We start from the raw sequence: 15,896 nt of genomic DNA on the forward strand, positions 1-15,896 counted from the left end.
AACCGGAGAGCGACTGATGCAAGAGCAGGCTGAGGTTAGCACGTGTGTGCTTCAACGGAGAAAGCCGCATACGCATTGAATTAAACTGCATCGGCACCGCTTGCAGTCGGAAGGGAACGGGATTTAATTACTTCGCCTTAATTTCAGTCGAAGTACTTTATTATTCTGGTAGGTTTCATTTCACAGTCTGTCTGTCAGTTTTGTCTCAATGGCAGTTTTCAGTCCGTTTTGGTGATGAGTTCAATTGCGGGTTCTCGTTAATTGAATTCTAGTATAAGAATCGGGATTTTTCCAGGCTTTTTGAAAGATGTAAAATGTAAACGTTGTGATCTATCCGTAATGTAAGAAAACGAGAGTGGTGCAGTGAAATTCCTAACTTCATACAGTATGTATGTGGGGTTTGGGTAGGGCTTTCCACCATTGTGGATGATCATTATACTCTTTGATATACAGTAGTGGTCCTTATTTAAGCAACACTGCAGTTGCTTTTCTTGTCTGATATGTGTCATTCGGCTAACGAAACGGAGGATTTACAGTATGTGGGTATGTGCCTTAAAAAATTAAATGAAGCCTTTCGCGGAAATCGGCTGCAGTACATTCTCGTAAATTGTTCATGGCAACATTTTCTCAATGCATTTTAACTGCCTCTGATTGGGCCTGCGGTTAGAGAAAACTAATGCTTTCCGCTTTCACATACACCTTCTGCCGAAACTGAATAATCTGTCAGATAAGCGGTTCAGAGAATATTGTCTCGTCCCTTCTGACGGTACTATTTTTAAAATCTTCGTTCCGTAGCAAATATCACTTATCAATAAATGTTGCGCTCTATCTTAAAAACAAAACTTACAACCGAAGTTTTATCAACAGATAATGCGCACACAGTCGGGAAATGATGAAAGGAAACTACGATGAATGCGATTAATTGCGCATTTGGTGAAACGTTAGCAGTTTAAGAGGTGGAAGTCGAAAAGGAAAGGGGCGTTATAAACACATTTAACGTGTGACTGGATATGTGCGGATATGTAGTTTTGGGGCTGTAAATTGTGAAATAGCTTATTCTTCCGCAGGCTGATGTACTGTAGGTTTGCATTAGTTGAGTCGCTATCAATTCCAGAAACTTAGGACTGGTAAAGACGGTATCACACAATGTTGTATCCCTCTGTGCCTAGAGATCCCGATTACCGCACCTGCTAGCTCAATACTTCTCTCAAGCATTCAGGAAATGAGAAATACGAGTGCCTTGCCCGAGGATAAGAGCACTCAAGTTCACTTCATAAAACCCGCAAGTGCGATATGACGCGCTGGTCTTTGTGGAGACAAACTGTCTTGTCATTTGTTGGATCTGCCGAACCGACAGGAGGGAAAAAAGCCGGATTCGGGTAAACAGTCCGCCACTATACAGGGAGACTTAACATCTCCCGTTTCTAGAGCCCTGTCTCTGCGTTGCATGAAAAGTACATGATGTTGTCGTATTTAGAAATGTTCAAGAAAATCTTGAATTGTGATGTTTCAGAAAGCTAAGATTCTTCCAAAATCAAGTTTTTAATTAAAATTGGTTATCGATTTAATTAAAATTAAAGACTAAGAGGCGGAAGAGCCTGCTTTTAAGTCCTGTTAGTACCTGTTTACGGTCTTGTAGAGACATTCAAACGACTGCAAGGTTTTGTTTTAGCACAAAAATAGGCGCTTAATTAGGACGTGTTCTTTTTCTAACCTTACGCAAAAGGGGAATTGATAAAAAAAAAGACCAGTTTGTACTTTCGCCACAACAGTGACCATGAATGGATGATGGAAATCCTTCATCTAAAGATTATTTTTCCAAGGAAATCTTACAATAAGAGATGGCCGCGTGGTTATCGTTTTATCTACTATAAAGTATATTCGCCGAGAAAGTTACAGATGTTTAAAGATACGAAAATATAATGTTTGATTTTGGTATAAGTGTATATGTTTAGGTGGTGGCATGACCATGACTACGGTTTTTTCCATCGGTATCTTAAACTTGCTTTCACATTGCACGAAATTATCAAAGCAGCTACAGAGAGAATGGTCCGTAATGGGTCAGATTGTATCTTTTTTTTTTTAGATATAATCCTTCTTTATCCAATTTAGTGCGCTAACGGTAAATACATAATTGCAGTATATAAAATTTCGCCCTTCCGAGACGTTGTGTTGAAACAGAGCCCCAGGCGGTCAGCAGCCTGTTTCCCGCGGGGATGTGGCTGGGCGCACGTCTCGAGGTTTCTTGACTCCTTGGCCTCTCGCACAGCGTCAGGGGGAGCGTCCGCCCTCCGCGTCCTCTGATTGGTCAGCTGCGGAGGCAGTGCCCTATAAATACCGTAGAGGGTAGCCCTGCAATCTTTGTCGAGGCTGAAATGTTCTAACTCGGAGACAGGCTAAGAAAGATGCATTAGCGAAAACACTACCGTTTAGAAATAATTTGATTGGTGCTTCGTTAGGACATTTTTCTTTTAGATGTGGAGCATTTAAGAGATTTGAAAAACCAGTTTTGCCAGTAGAATTGTGTAGTGGCAATTCTGCCAGAAGTAGTCTGTGAAAAGTTAACAGATAAAATTATAAAGGAACAAGTAATAGGTTTATTCCATGATGAAAAAAAGAAGAAAGAGAACACAACGTTTCGGCCGTGGAGCCTTCTTCAGGCACCTGAAGAAGGCTCCACGGCCGAAACGTTGTGTTCTCTTTCTTCTTTTTTTCAGCATGGAATAAACCTATTACTTGTTCCTTTGCAGCCTACGCATGCTGACGCAGCTACCCACCTGAGATAAAATTATATATATTTTTCGAAATGTGGTGTAGCTAACTGCAAGGATGTTAACATCAATATGGTATATTCTAATTTTTGAATCAATATAATGGTTTAGTACTAAACCCAGTTTATGATTGCATTTTGCTGCCGTTAATGCAGGTTTTGACTTTTAACATGGTAATGCATGTGACTGTTTTCACCTTTACCTGTATGTAAGTGTGTGGCCTGTTGCATTCTGGAGTTATGAGTTTACCGTATGCAAGCTCTTATAAAAATAGATCTTGCTGGCTAGTGTTCCCAGAAGAATTTCGGCACCTAACCTCTTTCTCTGAAACTCTAGTAGGTCTTCTCAGTTTACTGATTATTTTATTTCCCTCTTCTTTCTTTCACTGTGACATAGAACATGGAGACAGATTCACTCTGTGTACATGTGCTGGATTTTACAAACTGCAGGCTTTTGTATAAGTCAGTTACCAAGTGATGAATTTTTGAGCCTGCTATATTCTTGGTAAATTTGCATAGACATATCTGTGGAATTAACAACACTGATAAATCAGAGCTATGTTGTACATGATTCATAAATTGTAATAACTGAAATGGGAATCAAATTGTACTCCCAAGTATAAAATCCTGTAGGGAGTTTTGTTATATAACTTTGAATCCTTTTTATACTGAGAGGCAATAAAACACAACAAATGCTATTGGTTCCAGTAATCTTATTTTTTTCAGTAAATTTGTGATTGCACACTCCTGTTTCAGGTCTGTAGGTGTGAATTATAGTTCGGGAATACTGTGTGATATCTGCCAACTATTCGTCTTGAGTATTTCCTGAAAATTTGGAAATATCTGGTCCGAAAAAATTTTAATTGATAGACCAGTTTGTGACACTCTTTCCCCCTTAGGACGGAATGTCCAAATAAATGCTCTAGTGTGGTTACTGTTGACACTGTGCTGTTCTTTGGATGAGATGTTAAACAGAAGTCCTGATGACTTGATCACTACGAATCACACGGAGGTGTTAAAAAGTAGGGAAGTTAAGCCCGGTGTCCTGGCCAAATTGCACTGTAAGCTCTTGATTCGTGTGGTGAAGTAATTTCTGCTGTGTAGTGAAGCCGCTGGGGTGTAATGGCTGCTGTGGGTTGCCTAGCTGGTTGCCACACTCCCCTGGTCGATGAAGTAGGTCTCTTCCTGTACGCAAGAAGCTTTGGAATGTGTTTGGTATGAAAACTTAATACAAATGCTTTCAAGTGTTTTAAAAAACCCATTCTTGAGTGGTTGCCCGGAGTTGTGAAAATAAGCTGCATCTGTCGTCATGTGGCCTAGGTCTGTGTCTTGTCTCAGAGCTTTGTTTTTACCAGCAGTGTTTCAGCTTTTTCACGTCCGCGTGTTGAGGAAGCTCGTGAAGTGCTTGAAAGGTGAGCTCTCCTCTCGTTTGCCTTCACGCAGGTGCCTGAAGATGCCAGTATTCAGAGTTCTCGCCAGGGCCGCTCAGCGGGTAGTGCTCACGCCGGGCTGCGGGTGTCAGCCGCTGACCGCGGCCGTCCGTCACATCAGCTTCTCCCCACGCCAGGTCACCTCGGACGCCAGCTTCCACTCGGTGTCCTTCTCGGAGACTGACCACCCCAAGGTCCTCATCACAGGTACGGTCTGCGTCCACCGGGAGTCCTCAAGACACAAGAGGGAGGGGATGTGGCCTGCTCTACCTTATATATGGTTCTGTTTTTTTTGTCCTTCATGATCCTGATCCTCTTTAATTCTTATCCCCCAGAAAAATAATTTACCAAATTATTTTTTTTTTCAATGGAAGCCCAGGCAGTAATTTTGACTTGGTATTTTTGTTTAAACCTTTAGTGTACAAGTGGGATTGTAGTATGATGTGATTTCTGTGTGGTTGTTGCTTTGTATAAATGTAATGGTAAATAGACAATTGAGCTGCTAATCCATCATTGTAATAGTACAGTCTGAACTGCAGTAAGCCTTCAAGCTGATCCTCTGTATTGAAGTACTGTCTTATTGTTACTATACAAAATCCAGATCAGACCAGTCCTCTGTTATGCAAGGAGTGCTGTAGGACTCTCCTTGCGGCGTCACCTTGGCAACCGTCTGACGTTCTTTGCTAAGATTGGGTGTTACTGTTGTGTTTACAGGGGGCCTGGGACAGCTGGGAGTGGGCCTGGCGAAGCTGTTGAGGTAGGAGCCTTAGAAATTCTAAACGTTAATGCAGGACGGAAACCAATTAGGACAGTTATTATGTCATGTAAATACAGAAGTAATGTTTACAGTCGTACAGAAGCACTAAGTGCCTTAAGAACGATCCTGCCTAAGGGCTTTTTATTTCCTGTGCAGCTCTGGTGCAGGCAGAAATTACTGTCCAAAGAAGTTCAATTTTTTTTGTGTTCGTATTGACAAATTCCAGGCATTTCTATTTAGTTATATCTAGCTAATTTTTCATTGCACAGTTAATTCTTGACCACTGAGGATTTACACTGAGAATCATGAAGGTACTTACAGTTTAAACCTGTCTTATATTCACACAGAAAACGTTTTGGAAAAAACAATGTCATCCTGTCAGACATTAGGAAGCCCCCGAGCCATGTCTTCCACAGTGGTGAGTCTACAGATACCTTTTCCCATTTGTGAATGTGGCAGTTCATGACAATTGGATCTGCAATTTTATCTTGGAATTAAGCTGGAATGTGTCTCTAAATCTTGAACTCTGTTTCATGAATTACAGGACCATTTATATATTCCGATATCTTGGACTACAAGAACCTGCGGGAAATTGTGGTGAATAATCGGATCACCTGGCTTGTTCACTACAGCGCCCTCCTCAGTGCTGTCGGAGAGGCCAATGTGTCGCTGGCGCGAGCCGTGAACATCACCGGTGAGCAAGTGGTCTGCTGAATTTTGTTTTTAATTCAGCCCAAGGGGAAAGTGCGATGAAAAATGAAGTCTTGCAGAAATGCATGCTGGGCTCTGGTACTTTGCTTTCTGAAAACTACAGTACAAATTCAGAGTTTTATTAAGATGTATTTTAAGTCTGGTCTTCCTCGGAGCACAATTTTCTGGACTTGGGGCGGGGAAGTGCCAATAATCTACTGTTCATTACAACGGGGAATTAAAATATTCCGTCCCTTCAGGGACCCTCATTGGCTTTGCAGTTTCAAACTTTACTTTTGGAACACTTGATTCCAGAGCGGCATGTTGGAAACGGGGCCCATCATGTCTTTTTCTGTCTCCCCCTCTCAGGGTTGCACAACATCCTCGACATTGCGGCGGAGCACGGGCTGCGTCTGTTCGTCCCCAGCACCATCGGAGCTTTTGGTCCTACTTCCCCCCGCAACCCCACCCCTGACCTGTGCGTGCAGCGCCCCCGCACCATCTATGGGGTTTCCAAAGTGCACGCTGAGCTCATGGGAGAGGTGAGGCCAGAGGCTGTCGGGAGCATGTGCTCCGTATCGATCACATTAGAGCGTTGAAGGGAATGTTCTCGGTAAAGAGTGCTCTGCATTGATCACGTGCGTCTTGGGATTTCTTGCATTTACTTACACTATGACCGCTGGAGCGAGTTTGTTTTGTGTAAACGTATTGGGTGCAAAAACGTCTGTTTTTCTGTCTCGGCAGTACTATCATCACAAGTACGGGCTGGATTTCCGCTGTCTGAGGTACCCCGGCATCATCTCGGCAGACTCGCAGCCAGGTGGAGGAACAACAGGTGAGATGCACAACTTTCTTATAGGCTGAGCAGTGAAGCTGCTAGAACATAACGTTTTCTTGTGCTCGTTTTAGCAGTGGGAAGACCTAAAAAAATCATGAATATGGATATTGTATAATTTGTGGGTAGTTGTGTTGGATATTACCCATGTAAAACATTTCCTTTAATGCTTTGCTGAGGTTGCTGTTTATATTTTTCCAGTAACTTGGTCTGCATATGTTATAGACAATTAAGTTTTGTATTGTATTATTATTACATAAGAACTGTACAGCACTTTTTTCTGAAGCTTGGAAGCTAGATATTGACTGTGGATGCATACAGTGAATGTCTGACAGTTAAATATTTAGGTTTATTTTTTTATATACTATATGTTGCAATTCAGTTTTTACTGATAACTTCTTCTTGCATATTGTTGGACATTTTCATAGTTAGGGAACCAGCTTGCATTAATACTATTACCATGGGTTGCTTTAGCTAGTAATGCTTGTAACGTGGGCTAAAGATATGATCTGTGTAGCTTTTCCCTGCAAAGGACCTTCAGTCATAAACTGATTGTATAGGCCTTGCAGCTGCAGAAGAGCTGACTGCATGAAATGTGACGCTCAGGGAAACTTAAAGCCCAAATGGAACTAAATCTGTTTATTACCACTTGGAATGTGTCACTCATAACACTCACAACATTATAAATTCTCCGCAGTACTTGAGTGTAATGTACAGTGTGCAATTGTATTGAAATTTAGAATTGATTGTGCATTCAGCTGGATGCTGCCATGTTGAAATTGTGTATACCCAGCTAGAATCTATTAAAGCAGTGGTTCTCAAACTGTGGTACGCGTACCGGCAGTGGTACGTGGAGTGCCGCCAGGTGGTACGCCAAATGACCCTGGAACTGTGTCGTGTGCGCTGAAAAATCAGGACGGGTTTTCATATTTTGTATTTTAATACGTGTCGAATATGCAGCCTACGTACTACGATACAGTGCGCGCTAATACTTCAGTGGACACAAGAGATACTCTGTAATTCTATACCACTCTATAGGAATGCGTGCTACAGTTGCAAGTGACCAATTGTATTTAAAAAAAGCTACTGTATCTCCAGCAAATAGGGAGGAAGGAGAATGTGCGTGATTTTGGAACAATGCCAACGTTGTAAACACAGGAATGCATAGAAATACGTGCTACGAACGCAGGTCATCTTGTGAGCACACGAAAGCGTGATAACAGAAAAATATTTAAGAAGTGTCCTAATTTGAGAAAAATACACCGAGCGTCTCTGTGTTTCGCTCCCATGCGCATGAAATAAAAACTTTAAATACGGAAATAAAAACAGAAACGCGGAAAAATGCAAGCTTGCGGATTGCTAAAGCAGGTAAGCTACACTATTTTTGAAGAACCTTATTTACCGTTGGCAAAAGAGCTGACTCGTATTATGTGTAGAGAAAAAGCTGCTAAACAGCTCGACCTGCTGCCCCCCTCCCCCTGAAAGACACAGTCATTCATAGAATTATTGAAATGAAGGATTATATCAAAAGTACACTGATAGAGCGCGTTAAGATGAGCAGATGTTTTTCACTGCAATTAGATGAGTCTGTAGTCGATTTGGCCAATTTGCTCGTTAACATTAGATACGAGTTTGAGGGTACGTCCTATGAGGACTTTCTGTTCTCTAAGACACTACCAACAGGAACTACAGGAGAGCACATATTTCAGCTTCTGAATGAATTTATCGAAGTTAATGGCCTTGACTGGATAAAATGCGTCTGAGTTTGTACAGACGGTGCTAGAGCAATGACAAGCCGACATAGCGGTATAGTTGCACGAATTAGAGAGGTTGCTCCAGAAATTAATGTACGCATTACAACATCCACCGCGAGACCTTTGCTGTCAAGAAAATGCCTGACGATTTAATATCTGTTAGACTCTGTTGTGAATTGTATCAAGGCTCGAAAAATTAATTCACATCTGCTTTGCTCAACTAAACAGGCTCACCCCTCTCACTGAAATGGTGGTTTTTATTAGTTGTTGTTAATGTTTTTTTTTCTGTAAAACACTTTGAGAAGCCACCTTTAAAGGCGCTATATCAAATAAAGTTTATTATTATAATATTTATTATATGTATGTGTGAGTGTGTGTGAACTCGCGCTCATGTTGGTCATTGAGAATTTCTGGGGTTCCTATGAGATGATGACTTGTAGGTGGTACTTGGATGCTTTGGTAGGATTAGGGGTGGTACTTGGTCCAAAAAGTTTGAGAACCACTGTATTAAAGGATCAAAGTATATATATTTTTTTTTTATAGGTTAAGCCTTATTCATGCACAGTGTGCAGCTGCTTGGCAATCATTTTAAAAATGCAAAATTATATTTCACCTACAGGAAAATTCTATCCTTTTTTGAATACCAGCTGTTTCATTTATGTAATTTGTTAATGAATTTCAGCTGCGACGCGTGTGAGCCTGCTCTCTGTGACCTATCCTCTGTTGCTCTTGCTCTAGACTATGCAGTGGCGATCTTTCATGATGCCGTCAAGACCGGGAAGTTTGAGTGCAATCTGAAGCCAGACACGCGCCTGCCCATGATGTACATCGATGACTGCCTGCGCGCCACTCTGGAGGTGATGGAGTCCCCAGCAGAGCAGCTGAGCATGCGCACCTACAACATCAACGCCATGAGCTTCAGCCCTGAGGAGCTGGTTGCCGAGGTGCAGAAACAGCTGCCTGACCTCCAGGTCACCTACAACATTGACCCTGTGCGACAAGCCATTGGTAAGAGACCAGACTACAGAGTGAGGCTACAGTACCAGACCCTTCATTAAATATAGCATGTATCTGCCCATCTGTAAAATACAATACTTGCTTCCTTGCTAGAACGTCTGTGCAAGAAAGATAATCGGCTGTTTAAATATCCTTAGGAATTGAATCTGAAACGTTGCCTCCTCAGTTATCAATGAGTAATACTCCTTTCGTGATGGATTTTCCCTATCGGTGGAAGCTTGTTTTTACAGACTTTTCACTAAGCTCTTTTTTTGTAATTCATTCTTTTTAACCACCATTTCTGTCAATAATCATGTAATTTGTGTCCTCCTGTTAAGCTACCGATAAGCCATTTTGTTATCCAGGTTGCTTCTATCAAAACCAGCTGTAGACGCGTTTGTTCACTGAGATGGGATAATTTGAGAACTTGTGCATGTCGCTAATTACTTGGTGTAAATGTTATGGAAATTTCTTTAATGTTAAACTGTTTTTGGCTCTACAGCTGACAGCTGGCCCATGAACTTTGATGATGAGAACGCGCGCAGAGAGTGGGGCTGGAAACACGAGTATGACCTCCCAGAGTTGGTCACAACGATGCTCAACTTTATTGGCGCAGACTCCCGAATTGCTCATGCCAACTGAACCAACAGCAATGAACTGTGACCTGAGGCCACATTGTGTATATAGTGTAAAAAAAAATTAGCTTTACTCCACAGAGACACTGGTCTGTACATAATCTTTACTCCATGTGTTTCAGGGTACTTACTAGCTTTGTAGGCAACAGAGCTTGGATAGTTTCAGAAGACCTGAACGTTGAATAGTCATTCTTTACTGTTCCTGTTCTGTGTTCACTTCAGGAAGATCCAGACATGCTTTTGCTGCATTTTTGCTGTGCTGCTAGGAACTGTGCAGTACTCTAAATAAGTCTTTTCTAGAAAAATAATTACTCCAAAAGGGCTTTGTCTGAAAATGTTTTTGGAATCCTATAGTGTCAAACAGGCACATGGCTAGTAATTTCTAAATTTAAGACTTTTGCCTCTAATACCAAAGATAATTGCCTGGATTCTAATATCGCAGTTTCAAAAAAAAAAGCTTGAGAAGCCATCATCAAAACTCTTAATTTTATGAAAGCTGATGCAACTGCAATACCTCCTTTCTATTTTCCATAGGTTTGAATTATTTTCAGCTAGTGCCTATCAGTGTGTATATTTTGGGGGTATTTTCTCTACTATTCTGCAGTTTGCACCATGGTTTTGTATAAGTTTGTAAGATTTAACTCTATCAAATTCGTTGGTATAAGGAATGCAAAAATGAAGTTTCTCGTTCTGGTTGGTATCTTTGGTATCTTTTTTTTTTTCTTGAACATATCGTGATTTGAGATTAACTGTGAGCTTTACACATAAACTCAGAATTCTGCAGCCATGTGCTTTAAAGATTGAGGAGAATGTTAAAATACTTGGCAGTTTCTACAACAGAGCCGTAAGCTTTTCAATAGATGAATCGGAACTGAAATGCATGCACCCCATGTGTGTAATAGTCCAGTGTAGGGTATGAAATTAAGGACTGCAGCACAGACATGTTCTCTAGACCAAAATGGAAATGTCCATGTCAATGGAAAGGTGTTGAAAGCAGCTTTTTGGCATTACAGTACATCAGGATTGTGAGCTTTTGATGCTACGCTTTGTGTTCAAACTGTGAAAGGTGTTAAACATTGTCTTCTTATCTCAATACCTGGAGAGTTTGGTGACAGACTGAATTGTGGCTTTGCAGTGGATATACTCGAGCGTTACCCTGCTCTGGTCCTCAGCTTCCATTGTGCAGCAGTTTTATACAGTAGGCCACCTGAAATGTATTAACTGTTGGAGTTCTTAGAGATAAATCTTAAACATCCATTGCCCATTGAGTAGAGAAAAGAACACTCTCCAGTGCTGGTCTGTTTAGTGGTTTAAATAATGCTGTGTAATTTTTATTTATGAAGATTTAATCTTGTATAATTATTCTTAAATTTGTTTATATTTTAAAGTCTGCTGATAAACCTTTTTTTCACTTGCAACTTAGTGAATGTTTGAAGATGTTACTGATTTAATACAGTATATTTTTACATTTTTACCTTTGACAATAAGGGGTAGTTATACAATCATAACAATTTGACACATTCAGTGTGACTTCCCCGTTGAAAGTTGCTGGAAAGTTGGAGCTATTTGAACTTTTAGCTGGGGAAAAACTGGTTAATTGCATTAATAGTTGATTTTCTTTAGAAACAGCTAAGGGCTATGATACAACTATGATAGTTTGAAGTTTAAGGTCTTAGGATTTGTTCTTAAAATTGAGGAACTCTAAAAACATCCTTTGCATCTGGTTTTGGATATTTGTTTTGTATTTATTACACATGACATACTTCTAGTAAGCACCTGTATACATGGAACAGTACCTTTGTTTTAAGTGTCATACTTGTTCTTTTAAAGCCACTGATTACAAAAATTCCACATTGTCAATAAAGCCATTTTCAACTAAGCCTACCCTTGTCCTGCATGTTTAATTTTTTATTTAAAATTTCAGCTGATTTTAAGCAATGGTTGTTGCAGCTAGTTGTGAACTGAGGAAATGAGAAATGCTTGAGTACTAAAACAGGAAGTTATTGCCTCTTCCAGGAGGAGTTGAAGTGACTTGCAACACTATAGGTCTTAAAATTTCAGTAACACGGTAAAATACCTTGTTACAGGAGAACAAAATAATTTCCAATTATTTACTTGATAACTGTCATTGATTGGCGAGTACTCAAATTTTTCCTTAGACCCAATGTGGAAGAATGGCTGTTGGCATTTTTTTAAGGTGTTGATTTGCAAGTCAAAAGGCTGTCGTGCAGTACAAATACAGCATTCTTGGCTGACAGCACCGAGTAAACTGCTTAATAATACAGTGGGGAAAGCTGTAAACTTTACCATAGCATTGGGATTATAGCTGGTGTGTATCACTCAACCAAAACATTTAAAATGGAAAAATCCAAACTTAATGATGCTCTTTAATGACAAGAGGGAATAACAGTTAGTTGACTTTAGAGGAACGTTCATGCAGACACACCAGACAGACCTGCAACACAAGTGGGTGTATTCTCATAAAGACAGGTGGCTGCACTGAGTAGATAAGCCCAAGACAGGAAGGAGGCCAGGAGTGATAGTGTGCACTGAGAAAGACTTTTGCCAACATATAATGTAGAAGAGAAACAGAAACTGGCTAATCAAAAGTAAAGACTGGTTAAGTTGGAAAGTAACAAACAAGTAAACTGGAAAAAGTGCAAATTTGAAAATGAAAAGTTCCAAAGGGAGGGAACAGGAAAATTGGGAGCAAATACAGAGCTGGAAATAACTGACACTTTCCATTCTAACCAGTCATACACAAGAGTACCAAGAAAAGATTAGAAAGTCAGGAAGAGTAGCTCATTCCAATGAGTATCTGTTAGTGCCCCTAGTAAGTGTTGTATTCTCAAAAGCCTGACATACGAGATCCATTCTGCTGGATTTCAAGGTCTTCAAAAGTGATAAGTTAAATAAAAGGCCAAAAATTATTAGATCTTTTATTTTTAGATTACAAGCATGTGGTGGAGTGAGGTCAAAACATGCGGATGGAGGAATATTTTTATTAACAAAAATAAGTGGGCCAAGGTATCCAGATATTCGGTGCTCACTCTGTGGCGTTGAATATACAGTGGTGTGAAAGAGAAAGTACACCCTCTTAAGATTTTATGGTTTTACATATTAAGACGTAGCTGACCTTCACCTAGTACTCACCAGGTCCCAAGAATAGATGCATCTAACCTCATGTGACAAATACATTTTACTTTGATATTATTTATTAAACAAAAATAAACTAATATTAAGAAGAATGCATGAAAAAAATAGTGCAACCTTACTGCTTCCATATCAGTTACGAAAGGTGGTTGATCATCAGTAAGTGAGTTTACACCTTTATATAAAATCAGAAACTATCAGTTTGGTCTGGAGCATTCAGGTTTGTGTTAACACATCATGCCTCGGTCAAAAGTTATGTGACTTTCTCAAAGAAATATTGCTACTCATCTCTGGGAAGGGCCATTTCCAAACAGTATGAAGTCCATCATTTCACAGCGAGAAAGATAATTTACAAATGGTGAAAGTTCAAGGCGGATTCTAATCCACCTAGCAGTGGGTTTCCCAGCAAGTTCACCCCAAGATCAGACCGTATGATACACTTAAAGATTGCAAAGAACACCAAAGATACATCCATGGATCTTCAGGCCCCTGTCGATATGGTAAACATCAGAGATCATGATTCTAATGTTAGGAAAAGTCTGAACAAGAACGACTTTAGTGGAAGGGGAGAAAACCCTTCTCCCCCAAAAGAACATTGCTGCATGTCAGGTTTGCAAAACAGCACCTGAATGAACCACAAGACGTTTGGAACAGGTGAATCCTCTCGACAAGTGAGATCAAAGTGGAGTTGATTGGTCATAATGCAAAATGACATGTGTGGCAAAAATTAAACACTGTTTATCTCTACAAGAACCTGATACCACCCATCAGGCATGGTGGTAGAGGGGTGATGATCTGGGCTTGCTCTGCAGCTGCAGGACCTCAACGCCTCACAATCAATGAGTCCACCATGAATTCCTCTCTATACCAGTGCATTCTAGAGGAACATGTGAGACCATCTGTCCAACAGCTAAAGCTTAGCAGAAAGTGGATCATGCAACAGGACAATGATCCAAAACACAGCAGCAAACCTACACCTAAAAGAAAAGAATCAGGATTTTGGAATGGCCAAGTCAAAGTCCAGAGATCAACCCTGTAATAAAGTGATATAGAAATATATAAATGTTGTAATTACACATAATAGTCCACCGGGTGGCTCTACCCATTTTCCAAGGTTATAGGAGCCATCGGATTGTTATAGTGTTGGTGCCAGAAAGATAGAAAACCAAAGAGAACTGGGGGACAGTTGGAGAAAGCTAGTGTGAGAGAAAGATGTCAGATCGGTAGTGTAATGTGCTGTACAATATAACTTTTCTTTAATACATAATTCATTACTACACACCTGCCTCCGTGTCATTCTTTGCTTCATGTGAAGATACAACAAACCCCATTGAGATGCTGTGGTGGGACCTAAAGAAAGCTGTGGATAAAAGAATGCCCTCTAACATCACCGAACTGAAGCAGTTTTGTTAGGTGGAGTGGTCCAGACGATATGAGAGACTGATAAACTCAGGGAACATTTACTTCAAGTTATCGACCATCATGGACAATGTCTCCCACCCCCTCTACGATGTGCTTGCCGAAATGAAGAGCACGTTCAGCAATAGGCTGATCCAACCACGGTGTAACAGGGAGCGCTACAGAAGGTCATTCTTGCCTTCTGCCATTAGACTTTACAACTTATCCACTGTGTGTCTGGGCAGGGGCAACCATTGACCTGGTTTGGGACTAAACCTGAATCCTCGGTTTACAACTGGTGTTGTGTTTACAACTGGTGTGCAATATACAGAAGTGGATTTTCTAATTTATCTATGATTGTGTAATGTCTATGTACGCTTGTGCAATATGCTTGTGGATTGTGAAATATAGTGGGACATTAGGACCTACACAGACACTATACTGTAAAAAAGATGCTGTCCTTCAGATGGTCTCTCCTTGGTCATTAAAAAACCCAATGCGTTTCTTGAAAAGAGTAGTAGTGTTAACCCCAGTGTTCTGGCCAAATTTCCCCCTGGCCTTAACCAATCATGATCCCCTAACAATCTCCACCTAATAATCCCCACCTATGAATTGGTTTGATTACTCTGTTCTCCTCCCCATTGATAGCTGATGTATGGTGAGTGCACTGGTCGACTTTGGCTGCCATTGCATCATCCAGGTGGATGCTATATTATTATTATGAGTGTTGAATGTCCAAATGCATTTACTTTGTCTATTTAATTAATGTTATTATTTAGGACACGTCTCCTGAATGGTTTCTTCCCAAACTTACAGATCAAAAGTCAATATCCATCACCCAAAGGAATATCCACCATCATTTTTGAACAGTTAACTCATTGACCAAATTGGCAAACTGACTTTTACAACCATGTGACTGCAAGCAGTCTGAGTCAGGACTTGCAGGACTTGAACTTTTCTCCAAGACGCCATGCTGAGAGAGTGAATCAGTAAGGTACAGAATTCTGCCCAAGATATTCTTCCTGAAATAGAAAAAAAAACTGTTATTTTTTCCTGATCAATGAAATTAGTCAGTTGGACTCTTTCTAAGCATATTCTGAATAAAAGCTATAGCTGGAATGAACTGAGTTTCCCATCGTCTACCTTGTGGCTGGATGTCAAGAGCAAAAACTGTGCATAGACTTTTTTAAAGACCAAAGTCAGCAAGATGCTACTTTGACAGAGCTGTTCTGAGGCCAGTGCAAGCTGCTAAGCATAGCAAGACAAAAGCTCTTTCTCTCTTTCCTCTGTCTGACTTTCCCAGCATAGAGAAGCTGCCACGGACAAATCCAGGCCAGCTCTGTTTTATCAGCATGAAGCTTAAACTCATCAAGCATGTTTGGACAACGAATTCTTGGAGTAGGAAACTTCATTATTCACATTATAATTTTTGAGAGGTGAACTATTATTCCAAAAGCATGTTTGATGTTTAGTTCACA

At 40.4% G+C, this 15,896-nt stretch overlaps 1 protein-coding gene across 2 annotated transcripts; it reads left to right on the top strand.

Annotated features, from left to right (window-relative positions):
• Nucleotides 1-11,746, top strand: tdh (L-threonine dehydrogenase). 2 transcript variants are annotated; one of them, XM_088931922.1, is made up of 9 exons: nucleotides 1-168; nucleotides 4,214-4,407; nucleotides 4,915-4,957; nucleotides 5,305-5,375; nucleotides 5,502-5,651; nucleotides 6,017-6,189; nucleotides 6,392-6,482; nucleotides 8,975-9,244; nucleotides 9,735-11,746. In XM_088931922.1, the coding sequence occupies exons 2-9, from the start codon at nucleotides 4,224-4,226 to the stop codon at nucleotides 9,872-9,874; spliced, it is 1,122 nt and encodes a 373-aa protein (XP_088788048.1). In that variant the 5' UTR covers nucleotides 1-168; nucleotides 4,214-4,223; the 3' UTR covers nucleotides 9,875-11,746. The 2 variants fall into 2 exon arrangements, with proteins under 2 accessions (XP_088788048.1, XP_088788038.1); XM_088931912.1 differs by lacking the exon at nucleotides 1-168 and adding an exon at nucleotides 1,278-1,379.
• Nucleotides 11,747-15,896: the final 4,150 nt, after the last annotated feature.

This window comes from Atractosteus spatula, chromosome 2 (assembly GCF_055471065.1).
Source record: "Atractosteus spatula isolate fAtrSpa1 chromosome 2, fAtrSpa1.hap1, whole genome shotgun sequence".
NCBI classification, from domain to species: domain Eukaryota; kingdom Metazoa; phylum Chordata; class Actinopteri; order Semionotiformes; family Lepisosteidae; genus Atractosteus; species Atractosteus spatula.